The following is a 23,179-nucleotide window of genomic DNA, read 5'->3' on the forward strand; positions in this document are numbered from 1 at the left end:
CACAAAAACAAACACAACAACCAAAACAAACAAACAAGCAAAACAAAAAACAAAACAAAACCCACACATCCCTTCATTGCAGAAGTGGGGAACTATCGGTGTGGAATACTGCATATGCTTACAGTCATACATGGTCAATATATTGGCTGGTTTTAATGAACTATTTTTAACTCTTTCTTATTCCTTCTTACAAGGGATAGCTCAACTGGTAGTGGAAAATATATTCAGAAATGACTGTGATATAAAAACAAAAGACATAAATATGATTTATTTTAAAAACATTCAAGGGGCACCTAGGTGGCACAGTGGATAAAGTACCAGTCCTGAATTCAGGACCTGAGTTAAAATCCAGCCTCAGACACTAGACACTTACTAGCTGTATGACCCAGGGCAAGTCACTTAACCCTCATTGCCTCAAAAAATAAATAAATAAATAAATAGAAAAAAATAAACAAATAAATAAAAATACATTTTAAAAAGATCTTTTATAACTCATTACTACAACACTTATAAAAACAAGTTATTATTTGATACATGTGAATATTCTCATGACAACATAAATGGAATCTCCTCCATTGCTTAAGATTATTTTCATGAGTTTATTTGTTCTAAAAACATCATCACCTGATTCAAAGAAATGAGTTCCAATCTATAGTCAGGTATTTACCAACACAAGTCACTTAAACCCAGTTCCCTAAAAAAAAAAAAAAAAGAATCAAAATAATAAGTAGAAGAGCTAGAACTCAAACTCAATTCCTGTCACTATGAATCTGGCCTTCTTTCCCTTTACTAAGCTCAAAATATCCCCAACTCTAGCTGGGCTCAGTAGCAAAACACTCAAGATGATTAAAGTATCATAGTATTAAAATAGTAAAGTACTGGTGTCTGAATGTTTGCATAGGTCATGAGACCTTACTGTGATTATAAATAAGGATTGAGTTTGGCAAAGATCAAACCAAGTAGCAAAAAATAAGCTTGCCTAATTTTAAATCAGCCTCTCACAACCATTTCACAGTATGTCTATTCAGAAAAATGGGCAAATCAATTTTTGGTACCTTCTTCCATGACCACCAGGCCTAGTGAATACATGGTAACCCCCTAGCTTTAAGAAAAAAAAAAACTTACTTGGCTACCCACCCAAGCCTGTCCTCCCCTAAAAGTGTCTCATCAAACAAAAGTGCCTCTTCTTCACCCTACCCTTAAAATTCCTACATCCTTACAGAGGTAACTGTCTAATATGTTTGAGGATAAAAGCTATCTGATTGTACTAGTCTATCCTAGTATGTCAATGACTAATAGCTCAACCCTCAACAGGTATTTGAAAATCTTATGTGGCTTCTTATTAATGCCAATGAACCAGTAACAACTGAAATTTCATTGAGATAAGGGGCATGGGGGGCTGGGATATGGCTTCTCATTTGCTCCATGAAGATGACTGCCTAAAAAGACAGACTATTCTCATTTCACATGGTATTACCATATAGTTTTGAAGACCCTGACAAAAGTTTTAGGAAGTAATATGTAAGAAGAATTTAAGCTTATGTCCAAGGCATCTTGTTTTGGAACATGAAAATAAAAATTGGAAACCTAATGCTGCAGGGACTGATTATGTTCACAGATAGACACAGTGATGAGGGTGTTCTCCATTATAAACAATGTCTACGGGATGGAACACTATGTACGTTGTCAGACTCCACTGATGTGGTGGTTAGTTTGTCTGACATTCTATTATTCCTTTCTTTTACTTTCATTAATTTTCTTCCTTTCTTCACCCTACTGGGTGTGAGGAGCAAGGAAATATATAGAAATAAAGGTGAGATAAAAACAGAATATCAACCAAATTTCATAAAGCAAAAATATAATTTCTCCTTAGATATATTTTTCACATAATCATATAACTAGAGAAGAGTGTAAATTAAAGATGTCATTATAATGAATCAAGAAGAACAGAAGTGGCCTACAAGTCATCATTGTTGCCTCCAAGATGAACCAAGAAAGAATATCAGGTTCCTATGTTCTTCATTAAAACATACAAAGTAGATGACTACATGAAAAAATATTAATGTTTATCATTCTCATGTAAAGCCAGGTTGCCCAAGAATTACTTTGATGATAGGAGACTCTACAATTACATAGGGCTTCAGGCACTCAGCACAATTCATCTGAAAAGAGAAACATCTGGGATATCTCAGTATCTATAAGGAATCTCTCTACCACTTGGACTATGCAGTAAACTTTGTTTATGAAAGTTGCAAACATGATTTCCAAGTATATATAACTCTGTTTTTATCTCAATTGTTACAAATACTTAGATGATTGTTGAAAAAATTGTTTTTTGTTTTTGTTTTTGGGCCAGGGCAAAGGAGGCATAGTATAAGTTTATGTGTGACATTGAAGACTGAAAAACAAAGTCACCAGTCGAAATTGGCGTCAACATATGGGACTTGTTTTCCAGACACAAAGAAGGCACGAAGAACTCCCTACCCCAACTTCCCTACTCGTCCACTCCCTATCTGATGGCATGGCAAGTGGATCTTGTGACAAGGCAGAAAGAGACCAAATAGTCACTACAACACAGATTAAGTCACAACACACCAAACTGGGCCATAGATGCTTCAAGTCTTGAGCCAGTTCTGCTTCTTAGTCATTTGTTTTCCTCATTCCACATCTTCAATGGTCATAAATTTGTTGTCCCAAATAACAACCTGAACAATTATCGTGTGCTCATACATGGCAATTAAGGTGCTGAGAATGAATTGAGTGAACTTTGTGAAGACAATGGAATTAGTAAGACTATTCCCCTCAAGACCTTATTAAGCACCTTCTTCAGGTCAATCACCACTCTTACCCACACTCTGGAATTCTCTGTGTGCCTCTTCTGCTGTCCCCCTTTCATCAGGTCCTGTGACCTTTTAGTCAATTGCGTGTCTATAAAGACATAGGGGGGCGGCTAGGTGGCACAGTGGATAAAGCACCAGCCCTGGAGTCAGGAGTACCTGAGTTCAAATCTGGCCTCAGACATTTAACACTTACTAGCTGTGTGACCCTGGGTAAGTCACTTAACCCCAATTGCCTCACTAAAAAAAAAAAAAAAGACATAGGGAATAATTTATAAAAGTCCAAATGTTTTCTTCTTGTATTCACATCATACATGTGAAAAATATCATTATATAATTTTTATAAGCTATCTGTTTTGCTTATGTTGATCACAAGTATTTCAGACAGCATGACCTATTGCCCTTTGATATTATGTTTTTCTTTGGTGTACAAAATAAAATCACCACAGCCAATTCCTTTACATATAAAAGGAAAACCTATGAATCACCCTTCGATTTATCTACAACTTCCTTTTGTCTTCTTACCTTATCACCAGAATATCAATATTGTTATGTGTTAGTTCTTTCAATAATATCAATTTATTCTTTACTGTGGAATCTTACATTTAAAGTGCTTCAAGCTATGATGAGCTAAAAACGTTCTTATTCTCAATTACCTTCTCTCTGCTTTTCCATCACTCCACCAATGGTCACAAAAACTAGGGGTTATTTTTTCCATAAAATATCTTCTTTGTTTTGTGGTTTACCATGGCAAAAAAATTCATCTACTAATGGCTAGCCTACTAGTGACAAGCTTCATTGCCCTTAGTTAAACTGATACTCAGATAGCAGACTGTGTCATGAGATCCATACTTGAAGACATTCCAATGTAGCAGAACGTACAAGACATTACACTTCACTGGTATAGTTTTCAAGGAACTGGGAACAACTCCATTCCATGATGCTTCAAAGTAGGATTTTGCAGATGAAAATCAAATTCTACAGCCTTATTTTGAATTAAGAGTATTTTTACTGTAGTGAATCAAATTGTCATATGTTTAGTTCACTCCTAGTACCACAAGATAGGGAATACCCTATATTCCAATGCACTAGGGTCTCTTCTCATATTTTTTTCCATTAAGTAACTGGCAAATTTCTCAAAAGAAAACAAACTGGCCTTTTATTTAATGATCAACATATTTAGATCAGGGAGGATATTTGTCAGTATTAGCTGAAAAAGTCAACTTATGAAAAAGGTATTCTAAAATTGAAAGTCCAAAGAAATTGCAGAGATAGCTGGTCTCAGGTAATACAAGCCAGGAACTTCTTTTAGAGATGAAATTTCCTTATCATGAGATCCTTCTTGAATTAGAGTAACTAAATCTACTTTAAAAAGATTTCAACAGAGTCCCACTTTTCTACTCAACTTCCAGAAATATATATACTTGAAGAATGGATGATTTGGGTTCAAGCCCTGCCTCTGACATGCAATGGCAGTGTGACCCTGGGCAAGTCATTAAACCTCTTAGTGTTCACAGACAACTTTCAAAGATTCTCTAAGTTATGGATCAGGTGATGCTTTGCATGGAAGGACCCTGAACCTACAAAATCACAGTATCAGGTTTAAAAATACAAAAATAAATTCATAAAAAAGTTTTAAATAATAGTAACTAACATTTATATAGCACCAGCCTACTATGCGGTAGCACTATGCTAAGCATTTTACAAGTATTATCACATTTGATACCCCACCTACCCTGGGAACTAAATATTATTATTAATCACTTTACAGTTGAGAAAAGTGAGGCAAAATTTGTGTCTTTCCCAGGATCTCACATTCAGTGTCTGAGACTGTTTTTGAATTCAGATCTTTTAAAATCCATTCCCAGTACTCTGCACACTGCACCACCTAACTGCCTCAAATGTAATATGTTTTAAATTTATACTTATAATAATATATTCTATAATTCCTTAATAATTTTTATTTTTCACTGCATCTCTAGAGTTCATCTATAATTTTACAATATTTACATGGCACCCCTCATTCTCTTTGAAAATTAGCACAAGTACCATCTTCTGTATGAAGTTCTTTGCTGATCCCCTAGTTTCTAGTGCCCACTCTACCTAACTGCTTCAAATTTATTGTGAACTTGCTCAGCATAAACTTTTACATATGCATGTGCATGTGCATGTAAATATATATATATATATATATACGTATACATGAACATGCACATACACATACATGTTGTTTTGAGTACAAGGTCCTTATAAACAGAGACATTTCATATCTTGCTTTTGGAAGTCTAGTACCTAACACAGTATCTGTCACAGAGCAGGCAGTTCATAAATGTCTATTGATTGACTGATGGATAAATAAATCCAATTATATAACACAAAAAGAAATTTAGTTATATTTTACATGTAAGAAGTGTTAAATATATAATGTCCTAACTTAATTCTGTAGCAATTGGACAAATGGATGGATAGTAAGCAAATGAACCAGCAGGGGAAAAAATCATCATTTTATTTCCCCGTTTCTTCATAAAGTTCTGTCTGAAAAAGAAAGATGCCACATATTTTAATAGTAATTCTGCAGCCCAATATTCAACACTAAATCTGAAAAATACAATATGTCTTAGTATTTCAGTTGAGGAATCTGCTATGATAGTGAAGACTTTACAAGGCTTCTCAGAATCTTCAAAGAAAGCAGTTGGTAGCAACTTACCAGTGGTGAAGAGAAGACTCCTGGGATCCTGAACAAAACATAAGACAAATTATTGATACAAAAGAAAACAAAAGATGAATCAGGCATAATTTTGCAAAGGACCCAGAGGATACAAGCACATATTGGGCAGATGTGACACTTGCCTTTCAAAGGGATATTAAAAGCATTCAGTTGCATCTAAAGAATTTCATACACAATGTTGGAATGGACTCTAGGAGGTCAGTGCCATAAAGTATATATCCCTTCTTTCAGCCATGACCTAGAAGAAGCATCTTCAAAAAAGCAGGCATCTATCTATCTGAAAGTGCATTGGACTAGAAATCAGAAGACCAGCTCTCCAGTCTACCTCTACAATTGAGTAACATAACCATGGTCATGCCCTTTAACCTCTGTCACTCAATTTTCTCATCTGTAAAATGGAGATGGCAATATCTGACCTGCTGGCCTCAGGACAATCAGGTCAGTGTTATTATGAGAATCAGGTAGGGCAGTGGATGAGAAAATTCTTCATAACCTGAAAGGTATTATACAATTGCAATATAGTCTTCTCCCTAGTATGAATTCCTTCTAGTAATATTAATCTTTAATAGTTAATATTAATTCATATTTATTCCTACTATTAATGTTATCATATTTCCTTATGTTTGTCTTATCCTTTTCATGTAGAAATGAATTGTCTTTGTCTAACTGTGTTTCTGTATCTGTCTACCTCTTTCACCCTTTCTTTCTCTCCTTCCTCCCCCCCCCTTATATTAAATGACTTCCAATAGCTTTTAGACCACTTTTAGAGATACTAGCAACTGCTTAATCCTGCTTGGTCCACTAAGCATAATGATAATACAGCATCCATTCCCTTGTTCTACCATTGTGCCAAGGTCAAGGACTGGTTTAATGCAAGCAGCTACTGATTTGGGGTAACATAAGCCTTTGTCACCCCCAAATCTCCCCTACTAGCTTACCAGTTAGTGATATAAATCAGGTATTCACTAAGCCAGGTCTTTTTTAATTATAGTAAATTAAATACATAATTAAATATTGAGCAATAATTTCAAGCAAAGAAAAAATAATAACAATTCATTTTAGGCTTGTTCCTTAAGAGTTAAAGCATTATTATCTTGAAAATTTAAGACTCTAGAAAGAAAATAATTGCTATGATTAGCCCATTAGCATTCTTTCATTTAATCATCATATATTAAGAGCATACTACAGGCAGAACACTGTGCTAGGAGCTGGTGAAGGTATAAAGATGACCTTACACATTTATACTCCAAAGCAGAAAGAAGACACAAAACCCTGAGAACAATAATACACAATTATCACCAGCCATCCACAGCTATCAATAGGATTCTGATCAAATGTTGTGTAGGACAGGCTAAGTTTAAAAGGAGGTGATGGAAAACTGCAGTATAGGCAGCCAGGGAACCAAATTAAAATACTGAGCTACCTGGGTTGGGGACATAGGGAAAAGAAGTGGGGGTGTATCCAAGAGAGATATATATCATTTAATGTTCCATTCTGCAGGGAACTAAGCTATTCAAGGTTCACAGAAAGGAGGGCTCCAGATTAACAAAGCAAGACAGGGAGACAATTGACGAAGATATCCTACAGACTCAAATTATCTTAATAGCTCTTAAGGAGAAAGTGCAATTCAAGAGAGTTGGTGAAATTTGGCAGCTGTAGTGGAGACACTGACACTTGCCACTGAATGATAGGAATTAGGAGTGAGGCATGAGCAGCTAACTCCTGAGCACTGACATATTTACAAAGCAGACGCTTGTCCAATTACCATTTTCTCCTGCAAGGGATCTGAAATGATAACCCCTCATAAAGAATTTTGAAAAATTACCTGAACAAGTACATTTTTAAGATACTTTCAAAAAGAGCAGAAAGTTACTAATTTCCTGGAAAAACTGTCAAACCTCATTAAATGGCACCCAAGGGTCAAAAGGAAAATGTGAAGCCACAGACCACCTACCTCATCTCGATATCTTGCTGCATTTATTTCGAGGAAATCTTCATTGTAATTCACAGAGAAATGCAGAGCATTCATCAGGTGGGCAGCAACATGAACTCCTGAAAAACCCCAAAAGGCCTTGATTCATTAAGATTTTTGTTTGGATGATTTACGTTCTACTACAAAGGGTCAGTTGTAAAAAATGGATCCTGCTTTGACAGTTGCACTGGGATACTTAGAAGTATGATGATAAATAGGCAGTTTTTAAATTTAGAAATGAAGTTGGATTATAAAAGGATCCATGTTGGAGAAATCATACTAGTGAATCTTTATTATATTTATTTATAAGTTCCATGGCAAACTGGAAAATAACAATATCTAGCATTTATAGAACTTTGAAGTTTGTAATATTATTTACAAAGATTTCATTTATCCCCACAATCCCTGCAGATATATGATATTATTGTACCCACTTTTCAGATGAAGAAACTGAGGCAGACAGGCTACATGACTTATTCAAGGTCACATAATTAATAGGTATCTGAGACTAGATCTGTCCGGAAGAGAGATCTTCCTGAGTGCAAGAAGCATTCCATTCATTGCAGCACCTAGTTGCCACTGTACTGTACTGTACCATTCCCCTCTCCCTCTACACACCCATGACTTATGTGTAGCATATTACAATGACTGTTTGAGTGTTCCTGTTCCACAGCAGACAATGTGAGAGAAAAACAAGAGGCCAGACCATCAATCAAAGGAGTGAACACTAAAGAATAAATGCCCACACCAATCAATCAACAAGCATTTATTAAGTACCTAGGTGATGCATTGTATAGAGTTCCAGTGCTGGAGTCAAGAAGAACTGAGTTCAAATTGAGTCTCAGACACTTGCTAGCTGTGTGACCCTGGGCAAGTCTCAACCCTGTTTGCTTCAGTTTCCACATCTGTAAAATGAGCTGGAGAAGGAAATGGCAAACCATTTCAGTATCTTTGCCAAGGAAATCCCAAATGGGGTCACAAAGAGTCAGACATAAATGAAAATGACAAAACAAAACAAAATTACATGATGGGCACTGTTAAGTACTAGGGATGTAACAAAATAAATGAAACAGTCTCTGCCCTTAAAGAGTTTAATATAACACCAGCAAATTGGCAAAGATATTCATCATAGTATCATACAATTAGAGTTGAAAGGGACTTAGAAATGATATCAATTCACACTCCCTCTTTATACAGATGAGGAAATAAAGTGTGAGGGGGCTAAATGACTTGCCTAGAGTCACACAGCTAGTAAATACTTGAAACAGGATTTGAACTCAGGTCTTCCTGATTCCAAGCCAAAGCTTATCTATTTTGCCCCCCATCTGCCTTATGGCTGATGAAACTGGCGAGCTCAACATTGGAAGGACTATAGTAAGCTAGGCACTCTAATTTATCATTTTTCTGTGACTCTACTTACCAAACTTAACTATAAATGGCATTATTCTAGAACTACAAAGTTCCTGTTGTTTGGGGGTTTCTTTGGTATATTTTCATTTTCAGACACCTTTTCATTCATTGTATCCTAGTGAAATTTTTTTTTAGGTTTTTTTAAACTGTTGTTTCTACTAACAAACTGATATAAAACTATTGTTTTTCCACAACACAGACATGCCCTGCCCTAGGGGGAAAACTGAGTTCTTATAATATTACATGCATTAAGAAAAGCAGTTATCTGTAGATCTGTCTAAGGATACCTAGAAGGCAAATCTTTGTGACAAGAAAGCCATCATTCACCAGCAACAGCTAAACTCTTCAACAAGAAAGTTATTATCATAGCAAATGGTAACTGTGGCACACTTTTTAAGGTCTTTCTGTTAGGCAAGTCTTTAACCTTATATAATCTTACCTGAAAAGATGCAGATGGTAACACCACAGGTTATGTGGAAAGTTCTACTTTTATCTAAAAGCCTTCTTGTTCTCCTGCTTGCAACCTAAAATTAATTTTAAAAAAATTAGCAAATTATTTTGCTAAAATATTGTAACAGGCTAAACCATAAAAATATCCAATCTTATAGGGAAAAGTCATGTGAGAATCATTATGAAAAACATTAATAGTGTTTTACCTTCAAATAGTGTGGAATGGTAAGACAAACAGCACTATGTATCCTCAAGTTCTTTACCTTCTTCCTTTGAAACATGGGAGCCAATATGTAGTGGCCTAGAATGAGAATCCTGAGTACAAAGTTTGAGAAATCTCAGGATAATTGTATGTTTATGATTGGCCAAATAAAAATATGGGAAGCTGTTTTGAAAAATGCAACAAACTGTATATTTTTTCTGTAGTTTTCAATTCGTCTGAGGTATTATGTAGTGGAGGGCAGGCAAAGCAATCCCAAAACAACTATTTTTAAGTGGTTTAAAATCAAATAACTTGGTAACACAAGTAAAGGCGGGGAGGGGGGGAATATTAATTTATCTATTTTATTTACTTAAAACCTGGATCTGTGATTTCATTGCTTTAGGGAACTCTAGTGAGGAAATTCCCTCTCCCAATGTAGATTGACAAGTAAGTGTTCCCCAACTCATAGTCTTAAAGGATTGCCTTATTGTATGTGTGCAAATATATTGAATGAATGATTCATCTTAATAGATAGTTATTAAAATCCCTAATACATGTCAAGTGCTGTGGATATATAAAGATAAAGAATTACAGTGGCTGCTCTCAAGGAGCTTACACTCTAATCAAGGGAATACACATGTACCCAAGTGACTATAATGCTACATAAAATGAGATTAAGAGTAAAGGAGAAGTTGAGGTAAAAAATATCTAGGAAAACTTGAAGATAGATCAACCAATTACAGAAGGGCAAATGGAGGTTGAAAGATGGGAAGCGGAATCAAGGAAGGATTCATGAAAAATGTAGCACAAGAACTGAGAAGAGAAACATTTCACCTGGTAAATCTGAGTAATGAGAAAATGGACTGAAGTAGAGAACTACCCATTAGTGCAGTTCAGATGGAATAGAGTATGTAAAGAGGAAGAGTGTGAGATAAGGCTGCAGAAGTAGACTGCAGGCAAATTGGGGCTGTCTTAAGGGATGAGTAAAAGAGTTTATATTTGACCTTACATGTATTAGAGAGCCACTAAATGTTTTTTGAGCAGGTGAGTGGCATGGTGAGATGGGAAATTATTTTGGCAACTGTGTGAAGTATCCAAAGTGTGTGTGTGTGTGTGTGTGTGTGTGTGTGTGTGTGTGTGCAAACACACACACACACACTCATTAAAGGCTTTGGTAGAGTTGTAATATGCCTTTGTTGGCAAGAATACTCACAGAGATCAAATCATGGACCCTTGAATCATTAAATGTGTGATCGAATAGGAAAGAGACTGTAACAAAAGAAAATAATCAGGAAACTATTGCAACATTCCTTAATTAAGGTGTTGGCCATGCAAAGTAGGAGAAAGAAAAGATGTATGAGTTAGGATCAACAGTAGTTAGCAAGTAATTGTGTATTGGAGAAGGGAATGAGGGAAAGGGAAGAGTCAAAAGTAACTTCAAAGTTCTTTTTGTTTGTTTGTTTTGTTTTGTTCTTTTGGTGAGGCAATTGGGGTTACACAGCAAGTAAGTGTCAAGTATCTGAGGTCAGATTTGAACTCAGGTCCTCCTGACTCTAGGGCCAGTGCTCTATCCACTGTGACACCTAGCTGCCCCACTTCAAAGTTCAAAGGTAAAGTTTGGAGCCTGGGTGACTGAGAGAATGATGGTTTCCTCAAAAGAATTAAGAACATGAGAAAACTTGGTAACATGTTTGTAGAAGATTAGGAAAAAAGGGCAGATAGTGAGTTCAGTTTTATATACCCAGATAGAGACAGCTAGTAGGGAAGAGGAAATCTAAAAGTGGAAAGCAAGGAAGGATGAAGGCTTGAGATATTGTTTTGAGAATCAAATTTTTAGGAGCAATAGTTGAGCTGCGCAGATAAGATGGCCAAGGAAAAGACTATAAAGAGAGAATGGGCGGGGGTGGGGCAAGCAGGGATAGAATCTCACAGAATACCCTCATTTCATTTACTGGGACAGTTGTAGGAAGATGAAACAAAAGGGGACCAAAAAGGAGAGTTAGATAAAAGTAGGATCAAAAGAGCAGTGCCATGGAAACTGAAAAATAAGATGCATCAAGGACAAGCAGGGCAACAGTTTTGAATGCTACAGAAATGTCAAAAGTTATTAGGCCTTAAAAAGGCCTTAGAGATCTAGTAGGGTGGATAGAAAGTTGATATGGTCCTTGAGAGCTGGTACTGTCTCATTTTGGTTTTTGAGTTGGAATTTTCATTCCATAGCAGCTCTGCCCCTACCTTCTGGGAGCCCCGCAGGAAGGCCAACAATGTCCGGCACATCGGTAAAAGAATAAGACTGCAGTTGAAGTTGAGAACTGATGCTGAAGCTCTGCTTAGACACAATCCTAGCTGAACAAATAAGGCAAGAGTCACAATACAATCAACAACCAGATTACAACCACCTATCTCACATAGCTCATGACTCCCCAAAATGTATTCTATTCACTCTTATAAGCCTCAATTCATAGTTGAGAAAACTGTGAGGAAACTGAGGCAGACAGGTTAAGTGACTTGCCCAGGGCCATGCAGTTAGCAAGTCTCTGAGACTGGATTTTAACTTCAGTCTTCTTGACTTCAGGACCAATGTTCAATACACTGTGCCACCTAGTTGCTATTCAGGAAACCACAGGTAGATGAAAATAAAATGTAATTTGTTTCTCATTTTAAAGACTCCCTAAAAGCTATCCATGGACTCCAAAAGTTAAAAATTCCTGTTCCAAATGCTCTCTCTTCTCTTGATTTCCAAGACACCAAATTGTTATTGTTTTTCTCCTCCTCTTTGGCCATTTGTTTGGAAGGGTTACTTGTCTACTGCCCATACTTGACAATTCTGTCTTTGGTCCTCTTCCATGTTTTCTCTCTACCCCCATAACTTCTTCAATTACCCCCTCTTTGTAGATGATTTTCAAATCTTCTCAATTTCCTCTTCCTTGAGCTCCAGTCCTAGATTTCCATCTGCTATATATTTCCACATAGAGATATCATCAGAACCTAAAGCTTAATATTCCTCATACTAAACTCAGTAGCTCTCTCCCAAATCTACACCTTCCCCATATTTTTGTATTTCTGTTGATAGTGCTATCACTCTCCCAGTTACACAGGGGATAAAATGTCTCATCTTTTATTTTTCCTCCTCTACCCATACTCCCAAATTTAATCAACTACCAAATCCTATTAATTCCAACTATTCTGTCCTTTCCCTTTTCACTGTGGCCGTCCTAGACCAGGCTTCCATCACATCTCACCTGGATAATTCTATGCAACAAATATTTATCAAGAGCCTGTTTGTCAAGCGCATTGTTCTAGGACCTACTTGAAATACAAATTGTAGATAAGATATGATACTGTCTTCATGAAGCTTCCAATCTAGCAAAGGAATAAGATACAAATAAAATAAATCATAATACCCAATGTTATATAGGATTTGCATTAGAGAGATAAAAAGCAAAGTTCTATGTGAGATCCAAGGGGTAAGGGCACCCCATAGAGGAGGTGGAATTCAAGTTGGGCTTTAAGGATGATCAGGAATTCCATTAATTATTTATCCCACTCCTAATTCTATTCCAAAACTTCTCCTTTCTCCTCAAATTACCTATGCTACTCACTCTTCCATCCTCTATCAGCATAAGATCTTGACTCATACTTCATTGAAAAAGATGAGAACATCAAACAGAAACTTCCACTTTTCCCAAAAACTTCAAGGCACCTCCACATTATTCCTCTTTCTCCTTCTATGTTTCAGTCTTAAAGGCAAAAATGGTTCATCTTTACAAATATCAACCATTCTACTTTGGTAGTAAGTGCTTCTTCCAGGAGCTTATGAATATGAACATCCTTTCTCTCTATCTAATATTTGTTCTTTATTCATTTGGATCCTTCTTTATTGGTTAAAATATTTGGAGAGAATTTGGAACTTATTTTTTCCAAATAATAAACATTTTTATTTAAAGTTTTGAATTCCAAATTGCATCCCTCCTTATCTCCCTCTACCCTCTTTGAGAAGGTAAGCAATTAGATACAGGTTATACATGTGCAATTATGTAAAACACTGCCATATTGGTCATTGTGTATAAGAAAACTTGAATAAAAGAAAAATGAAAGAAAGTGGAAATTTTCATGTTTCAGTCTGTTTTCAATCAATATCAGTTCTTTCTTTGGTGGTGGATAGTATGCTTCATCATTAGTCCTTTGGGATTGTCTTGGATCATCGTATTGCTGAAAATAATTATTGCTGAAAATGTTGCTGTCATTGTGCACCATATTCTCAGTTCTGCTCAATTCACTATCATCAGGAATGTTTTTTTTTTTAAATGAAAGCTAAAATTACATTACTTGTAATTGGGGAAAATATTAAAAATATGCTCAGATATCCCTAGTTCATTAAAAAAAACTTTACTTAATCCTACCATCCTTTCAATCTATAGTTATAACTTTGTGCTAACCTTCCACAGTCAACTTTTATATTCATTCATTCTTACAAGCTATCTACAATCCTTGCATCAATTTTCTCACTTTTCACTAATTTCTCCATCCATTTTAATCTATCTTCTGGCCTGAAAATGCTCTCCAGGGGCAGCTAGATGGTTCAGTGGATAAAGTACCAGCCCTGGATTCAGGAGGACCTGAGTTCAAATCTGACACTTGACACTCAGACACTTGACACTTACTAGATGTGTGACCCTGGGCAAGTCACTTAACCCTCATTGCCCCACCCCCACCCCCCAAAAAATGCTGTCTCCATGATCACTAAAAATCTCTTAACTGAAAAACCTGATTGTTCCTCATTTTCCAACCTTCTTGACCTTTCTACAGAATGTGAACCTGTGGATCACTTCCTCTTCCTATATAATAGTCTCTCCTCTGTTTTTTTCCTCTATAGCATCAATCTCTGATCAATGTTCTCCTCACAACTGTTTGCCCATTTGTTCTCAGGCTTCTTTACTAGATTGTCATCTATGTCCTACTGCCCTCAGTAAGGTTATGTTTCCACAGTGTTATCCTGGGTCCTCTTCTCTTCACTCTCTACCCACTTTCTCATCAGTTCCTATAGATTTAACCATTATTTCTTGTATATATAACTATGTCAATCTCCATTATCCCTCTTGAACTCCCAGTATGTCTCAACAAATATCTCTGGAATATTTCCAAGTAGATGTACTGCAAGTATTTCAAACTCAACATATTGAAATAAAACTGATTCTTTCCCCAAAACATTTCCCAATGTATTTGTTGATTTTTATTTATTGATTGACTAAAATCCATCTTAAAATTTTCTCTGAAAAACTCTCAGCAATATAGAAGTGATAAAATCAGATAGTCAGTTTTACCTAGTATATGGATTTTATACTCAAGTTTTACCCCAAAATACGGTCAGTAATAAGGTCAGGGAATTCTAAGATGATAGCTAGCTAACATTAAAGGACAAAACTTTGGGATCAAGCATGAGCATAGAAATAATTGAAGCCATGGTAGCGAAGATGCAATAAAAGAAGAGAGGTGACCAATTTGACCAGACATGAGGAGAATAGAAGAAAAAAAGTTTAACATCACTAAAAGTATAGAAGAGACAGAAGAACTGATTGTGGACAGATAATAGAATTTGAGCATATGATCTTGAAAATATTTTGAGGAGCTGGTGAAGTCTTTTATTGACTATGTTAGTGTTTGGCTGGAATTGGACCAATGGTGTCAAGGAAGTTAAAGGATTGAATTAGAATAATTTAAGGTTTGCCAACATAAATGATCAAATCCTCTTAGATGAAGGCAACAGATAGGATGGAGAAGAAACTGTGAATCAGGAACTCAGTTTCTTCTTTACACTGATTATAGCCTTCCTTGAATCATAGCAATTTGTGTATATTTCTTCCTCTCCCCCCTTCCCACTCTTGTGTAAGGACAGGCTGCATCATATCATTTTTGTATCCCTAATGCATGTTACATGAGTTGTATGTTGTTGTTGTTTTTATTTTTGCAGGGCAATGAGGGTTAAGTGACTTTCCCAGGGTCACACAGCTAGTAAGTGTCAAGGGTCTGAGGACGCATTTGAATTCAGGTCCTCCTGAATCCAGGGCTGGAGCTTTATCCACCGCGCCACCTAGCTGTCCCATAAGTTGTATTATTATCCCTAGTGGTTAATATATGTTCAGTTAAATGTATTATATACTTCATATAGATTATTACATTGATCTGTATATATTTTTAGTAATAAACATTTTTATTTATAGTTTGGGGTTCCAATTTTTAGCTTTCTTTCCCACCCTCACCTTCCCCCTCCCTGAGGTGGCAAACAATTGGATATGAATTACACATGTATGATTGTATAAAACATTACCATATTTGTCATTTTTACAAGAAAACTTGATTAAAAGTGAAAAATAGCATGCTTCAGTCTATTTCATGACTAGCCGCTCTTTCTTTGAAGGTGGATAATATGTTTCATCAATAGTCTTTGGGATTGTCTTAGATCATTGTATTGTTGAGAAAAGTCAAGTCATTCACAATTCTTCATCAAACAATATTGCTGTCCCTGTGCACAATGTTTTCTTGGTGGGGCAGCTAGGTGATGCAGTACATAGAGTACCGGCCCTGAAGTCAGGCGGACCTGAGTTCAAATCCAGCTTCAGACACTTGATACTTACTAGCTGTGTGACCCTGGGCAAGTCACTTAACCCCAACTGCCTCACAAAAAAACCAAACAAACAAAAAACCAATGTTCTCTTGGTTCTGCTCACTTCACTGTACATAATTTCATATGTGTCTTTCCAGGCTTTTCTGAAGTCACTCAGCTTGTCATTTCTTATAGCACAATAATATTCCATCACCATCAAATACCACAATTTGTTTAGCCATTCCCCAATTGATGGACATTCCTTTGATTTCCAATTCTTAACCACCACAAAAAATAGCTTCTATAAATATTTTTGTACAGATAGGTCTTTTTTCTCTTTTTGGGCATGTCTTTGGGATTCTATATAATTTTTAAGGTAGATAATACAAAAATAATTACTCCCATTTTCTAAGTAAGAAAAATGAGGCTCAAAGAGGTTAAGAACTTCAGGGCAGAGAAATAAGAGGTGACAGACAGGATTTTGAACCCTGGTCTTTTAATTCCAAATTTCTTATACTTATATACTTTAACTATCTCCAGAATAATTATATACTGTATGTATATACTATAAATATATACTTTAAATGCCTCCAGAATAAAAATATGAGACACCCAACCACACTCAACCAATAGATGGATACATGGTACACATACATACACACACACACCTACCTAGTCATAGGTGACTGTGACTGAATGAAGAAGAAGTGTATCTTGGGCGTAACAGCCCCAATCATCTCCCATGCCAAATCATTCTATTGCCATCCATTGAAACAATTAAAAGTCCCATTAATTTCCCTGTAGTTTGATAAACATATACTCTTAAAGGTTAGCATGCATAATCAGACATGTTCTTCAGGTAGGAAGACTAAGGATTATTAGCTGGATGCCTGGCTTGACACTCAGCATTTTCTAGGCTGCTTTGTAATATCTTTCTGAGGTCTTCCTTACTAATCTGTGTACTCTGTTCTAGGTCAGAAACTGGGTCTATATAAGTCTTTCTATTTCTAGTGTTTCACTCAGAGTCCTGAACTCAGAAGGAAGGCAATAAATATTAACTGTTGATGATAAAAGTTGTCATGACCTCACTTTTTTGGGGGGAGGGGGGTTGTGGGGAAGGTTCTACAGCACAAGAAATAGTGTCATAACCCCAGGCAACTTGGTGAATGGGAAATTGGTCAAAGATTAGAGAGAATGTGTATGTATATGCATGCATATATATATATACATATATATATATGTGCACACATACATACAACAAACATATATATCTCCATACATATACATGAATGCATGTATATATGGGGGGGTATAGAAAGAGACAGAGATAGAGACAGATACAGAGAGAGAGGTAGCTAGATGGTACAGTGAATAGATCACCCGGGCTTGAATCAAGAAGACCTGAGTTCAAACCCACCTGGGCCAGTCACTTAACCCTGTTTACCACAGTTTCTTCATCCATAAAATGACTGGAAAAAGAAATGTCAAACCACCCCAGTATCTTTGCCAAGAAAACTCAAATGGGGTCACAAAGAGTTAGACACAACTGAAACAACAGCAACATATATGTGTGTATTTATAGAATAATATACGTATGATAGTAATAGTTAACAATTTCAAAATTACACAGATTTAAAATGGGAACGGACCTCAGAGTTCATCTAGTCAGTCCCCACTCCCCAATTTTACAGAGAAAGAAAATGAAGCCATAGAGGTTATATAATTACCAGTGACTTGACACTAGACCCTCTGACTCTCATTTGCATAATGACTGCTGTGAGAGATAATGAAACTCATAAAGAACTCAGAGGTGTCAAATGACTTCAGAGGTAGAACTTCATCTAAAGCCACAGAGATGAGAAGTAATAGATTGAGGAATAATACAATGGGTAGACCCTGACCTCGCAGGACAATTCTAAGCAAGGTATTTTGCAAGGATTGAACATGAATCATTATCATTTTTGTCCACCATCATCATTCACCTAGTAAGTGGAAAGGCCAGGATTCCAGAATTCCAACTGAGGCTCCAAGTTTACTGTTCTATGCTCTGATCAGATCACCTGCTGTTTTCTATCATCTGGGACACTGCAACTCTTCATTGGCAGATAATTGAGAGCTTATCATAAGAAGTCCTTTTCTAGAAGCAGGCCAAATAGCCTCAGGCCCTCACAGGAACAACTGGCCAGAAGGAGACTACAGGGGTCTCTTTGCTAGCATCATAAAGCAGGACTGTTGTTTTGCCTATACTCAAATCTAAGTCACAGTCTTGGGTGACTGTCCCAGGTAGCAGAGTATACGTATACCAGAGCTTGCAGCCACAGTGGAACAGGACTCTGTTCATTGTTCCAGGATAGAGGAGCAGGCCTGTGGTTGTTTGCAGACCAGAGCACAGGCCAGAAGAGTAGTAAAGATACCTTTCCTTAAATCATACCCCCTTGGAAGAACTAAAAACTTATAAATTTCTAGAAGTATCTCTGAAAACAGCTGTACAAACCCCTTTAGGCCTGGAACAGTGCACCTTCCACCCTGGAGGCAGTACCCCACTGGCATGGATTGCATTGTACTGTGCTCCACTTTCACCCCGGTACAACAGACCTTTCCTGTCGACCTTCTAAGTTGTCTTTGCCTTGAAAATGATTTCGCCCTGACCTTCTGTGTGTTCTGCTGCTCTGGGAATTATCTTATGTCATCATTTGAAGGTATTTGGAGGGGTCTTAGAGAAAGCTCAGGTAAGTCACTGCCTTTCTTCTGACATTTTGGCTCTGCCCTTCACTCTAACACTTGATTAGAAAGATTCAAGTCAAAACAATTCTGGGGTACTACCTAATATCTATTGGATTGTATAATAGGGCAGCAGAGGAAACCGATAAATGTTGTAGAGAATGTGGGATAAATGAGACATTAATGCATTATTAGAATTGTAAACTGATTCAAACATTCTGCAGAGACATTTGGAACTACAGCCAAAGGGCTATAAAGCTATGCATACTCTTTCACCTAGTAATACCACTACTAGGTCCATATCAAAAAAGAGATAAAATACAAAATGTTAAATGGCCTATATGTACAAAAATACTTGTGGCAGCTCTTTTCTGGTATGAAGAATTTTAAATTGAGGGGATGCCCATCAATTGGAGAATGACTGAACAAATTGTGGGATGTGATTATGATGGAACACTATTGTGCTATAAGAAAGGATGAGCAGGATGCTCTCAGAAAAAACCTGGAAAGACTTACATGAGTTGATGCAAAGTGAAATGTACTGTATAGAAAGTAACAGCAGTATTGTAAGATGATCATCTGTGAATTACTTTGCTATCCTCAACAATACAATGATCCAAGACAACTCTGAAGAACTTATGATGAAAAATGCGTGCCATCTACAGAGAAAGAACTGATGGTTTCTGAATACAGATTGAAGCAAATTTTTTTTAGTTTCTTTTTCTTTAGTTTTTTTTGTCTGTTTTCTTTCACAACCTGACTAATATGAAAATGTTTTATATGACTACCCTTGTATAACTTATATGTTTGCCTTCTTAAGAAGGGTGCGGAGGGAAGAAAAAAGAATTTTAAGGACAAGGTTTTAAAAATGGATGTGAAAAATTATTTCTACTTGTAATTGGAGGAAAATTAAATTCTAAATAAATGAAGAGTATGACTCATTTGGCTAGGAAAAAAATAGGGTCAAAATGATGGCTTCAGTTCCTATATAAGTCACTTAGGTTCACTGTGTTCCATGACCACAAATACCCCGCTAACTAATCTGGGCCAGCCTAGCTCACTTTAAAATAACAGTATAGTACTGTGTTGTACATCACATAAAATATTTCTGGGCAGAATTTCTATTTACCATGTACAATTATGGTTGGGAAAGCCAAAATTCTTATAAATATCTCCTATGCAACCAGGTCACTACAGCAAATGAGGAACTGAGACTACAAAAACTGATCGCCCCCATTAATTTAAGAGTATCCAACTTCCCATTCATTCTCTGTATACACTTTCATAGAACCTCAATGTCTTATTCTTCTTACTGCCCCATCCCTATGTTCCCATGTAATTAACCTCCATTGCATTTCCATGCCCCAGTACACTGATGGCTATTTATTGTTGAGTTGTAAGGCAATGTGCTAAACTCTGGGGACTCAAAGACAATTTAAGAAAAATCTTTGCATTAAAAGAGATTACATGCTACAGAAGGCATATGTGTAAACAGATAAGTATTTTTTTATTATTATTTTTAAAAGGAGAAATTACTAACAATTAGAGGGATCAAGATAATTATAAGAGGTAGCACCTGAGCAGATATTTCCTTAAAGGAAACTAAGGAGTTTAAAGGAAGAATCAAGGAAGGAATGCTTTCCAGCAATGCAGCCCAGCTTGTGCAAGGAAATAGAGGGGGGAGATGAGATGCCGAATACTGTAATCAGCAGGATGCTCCTTTGGTTTGAAACACTGAGGTTTTGAAGGAGAGCAATATTAAGTAAAAGGTAGGCTTCAGCCATATTGTAGAGGAATGTAAAAACCAAGATGAGTAGTTAGTATTTTAAGCAAAAGTTAATCCTGGGGGACAGCTAGGTGGTGCAGTGGATAGAGCACTGGCCCTGAAATCAGAAGGACTTGAGTTCAAATTTGACCTTAGACACTTGACAGGTACTAGCTGTGTGATCCTGGGCAAGTCACTTAACCCCAATTGCCTCAACAAGGAAAAAAAAAGTTAATCCTGGGAGCCAAGATTCTTGAACAGTAAAGGGCATGGTCCATCCTGTTCTTCAGACTATATATTTTTTTAGGTATGTGGGGACCAATTTTTAATTGGGGAGTGCTAGCTAAACGGCTTACTGCAATATTGGGGCAAGGAAGGAAACCGGCAGCCTCCCTCAAAACAGAACAAGATTTATTTTAACAAGAATGAACTTAAAAAAAAAAAAAACACAAACAGGATCAGTAGGATCAAGGGAAACGAAATAAAATGGTGAAAGGGAAATTATAATACCTGAAAAAATACCACCGCCCAGGAATCAGCTGAAAATATGCAGCAGAATGACTGTCGCTTTCCAGCTTCCACCTAGAATGCCCAATTCTCCTCTCCCAAAGCTAGAAACACCCCACACAGCCCCAGCCAATGGGATGACCATTCTGACAGTCACATGACTGCCCTCACTAGGCTTCCAATCATTATAATTTTGCCAGGCCCATGTAGGCGGCAGCGAGTGGTGATGACATGAGGTGCCAGAGCCCTGGCAATGGCTACAACCAGTGGGTGGAGCACCGTGCGGTTTGCGGAGCCCCAGGCCAGTGAGCGCTGAGGCATAAAAACCTCAAATAACAATTAATTCTTTAAAGGTATGTGGAGGATGGAGAAAAGAAGAGAAAAATAGCATGTATGGACACTAATTAGGTGGCAAGAGGTTCCAAAGAGTGTGCACTCTAGGTCCTCAGAAGAGCAAGTGTTCTACTAACCTCATCTAGTAACTGAGAAAATGTTATTAATAATAATAATAAGCAAAATTGATAAAGGCCTATCAGAGCCATTTAAGCAAGTAGAACATCTTAATAACTAGGCAAAATTGCCTTTGTCAACGTCTTTAATAGGAATTTCTGAGAGTTAAGATTTTGTTCATATAGTAATTACAAGGAAATTTTTCAAATGTAAATTTTGAAATTCAAAGAATCTCAAATGATAGAAAATATATCCCAAAGATACCTTGTAAAAGAACTTTTGATTAGATCTGGGTAGCATGGTGAGAAACAATTGTCTAGGTTACCACTGATGTTCTTATCTCAGGGCAAATTGAGTGTCATGCTGATTACCACAACTAACAGTAACTAATATTTATATAGCTTTTAAGGTTTGCAAAGTGTTTTACATAGATTGCCTCGTGTAATCTTTACATGAAAAGAAAAGAATAGCACTCATTGTCTGGAAGGCCTTTTTGTTCCTGAGCAAAAGAAAACAATTCCACAACACCTCCAGCATGGTTTTTTCCTTATATATTTTCTTTCCTGGTCCAGTTTCATTTCCCCTTTACCTGGACATGAAGTAGTTTTTTTTTTTAAAAAAAACAAAAATGATATAGCAGGAAGTTCACCATTTCATGTATAATGCTCTATGTTCTTTGGTATCTTGAAATGTTTGGATTTGTTGATGGTTGTTAAATTTAGAAAAGCAGGGGGCAGCTAAGTGGCACAGTGGATAAAGCACCAATTCTGGATTCAGGAGGACCTGAGTTCAAATCCCACCTCAGACACTTGACACTAGCTGTGTGACCCTGAGCAAGCCACTTAACCCTCATTGCCCTGCAGGGGGAAAAAAAAGAATAAAAAAAAGTTTAGAAAAGCAAAGAAGAATGGGGAAGAGAGGGGAAAAATTATAATGGAGAGATGGGAACCATAATGCCTTCCTTTTTTCCTCTTCTACTTCAAGCCTGGGCTTGTTAGTTGCTATTGTTGCTTTTCCTTTGATGTTTCTGAATGACAATGATTTTCTTAAAACCTTTGATACTGTAATTAAAGAGGAAGGCAGCATGACAAAGGGTATAGTAGATTGGACAAGGGGGTCAGAAAGAACTGGCTTGAATATTACCTCTGACATTACCTATGTGACACATGGTAAGTCTGTCTACTTTTTTGAGCCTTAGTACTGATATCTATAAAATGAGGCAGTCAGGTGGCACTAGAATGAATTCTGGCCCTGGAATCAGAGAGTCAGGAGTTCAGATGTAGCTTCAGATACTTCTTAGCTAACTGTATGATGCTAGGTAAGTCATTTAGTTTCTGTCTGCCTCAGTTTCCTCAACTGTACCATGGAGATAATAATAGCATGTTCTTCATTGGGTTGTTGTGAGGATAAAATGAATAACATATGTAAAGCACTCTTAAAACCTTAAATTCTAGCTGTTATTGCTATCATTAATACTGCTATTGCTATTAAGCAGGGATAACAGTAGCATCTACCTTCTTGGGTTATTATGAG

At 36.7% G+C, this 23,179-nt stretch overlaps 1 protein-coding gene across 1 annotated transcript in view; it reads right to left on the reverse strand.

Annotated features, from left to right (window-relative positions):
* NOX4 (NADPH oxidase 4) overlaps positions 1-23,179 on the reverse strand; it is a 265,085-nt gene that overhangs the window by 188,026 nt on the left and 53,880 nt on the right. The window contains 4 exon segments of the mRNA XM_043996145.1: positions 5,545-5,572; positions 7,520-7,617; positions 9,387-9,471; positions 11,835-11,945. Of these exon segments, the coding sequence (XP_043852080.1) occupies positions 5,545-5,572; positions 7,520-7,617; positions 9,387-9,471; positions 11,835-11,945 (322 nt within the window).

The sequence above is a fragment of the Dromiciops gliroides genome, chromosome 3, assembly GCF_019393635.1.
Source record: "Dromiciops gliroides isolate mDroGli1 chromosome 3, mDroGli1.pri, whole genome shotgun sequence".
Classification (NCBI taxonomy): Eukaryota; Metazoa; Chordata; class Mammalia; order Microbiotheria; family Microbiotheriidae; genus Dromiciops; species Dromiciops gliroides.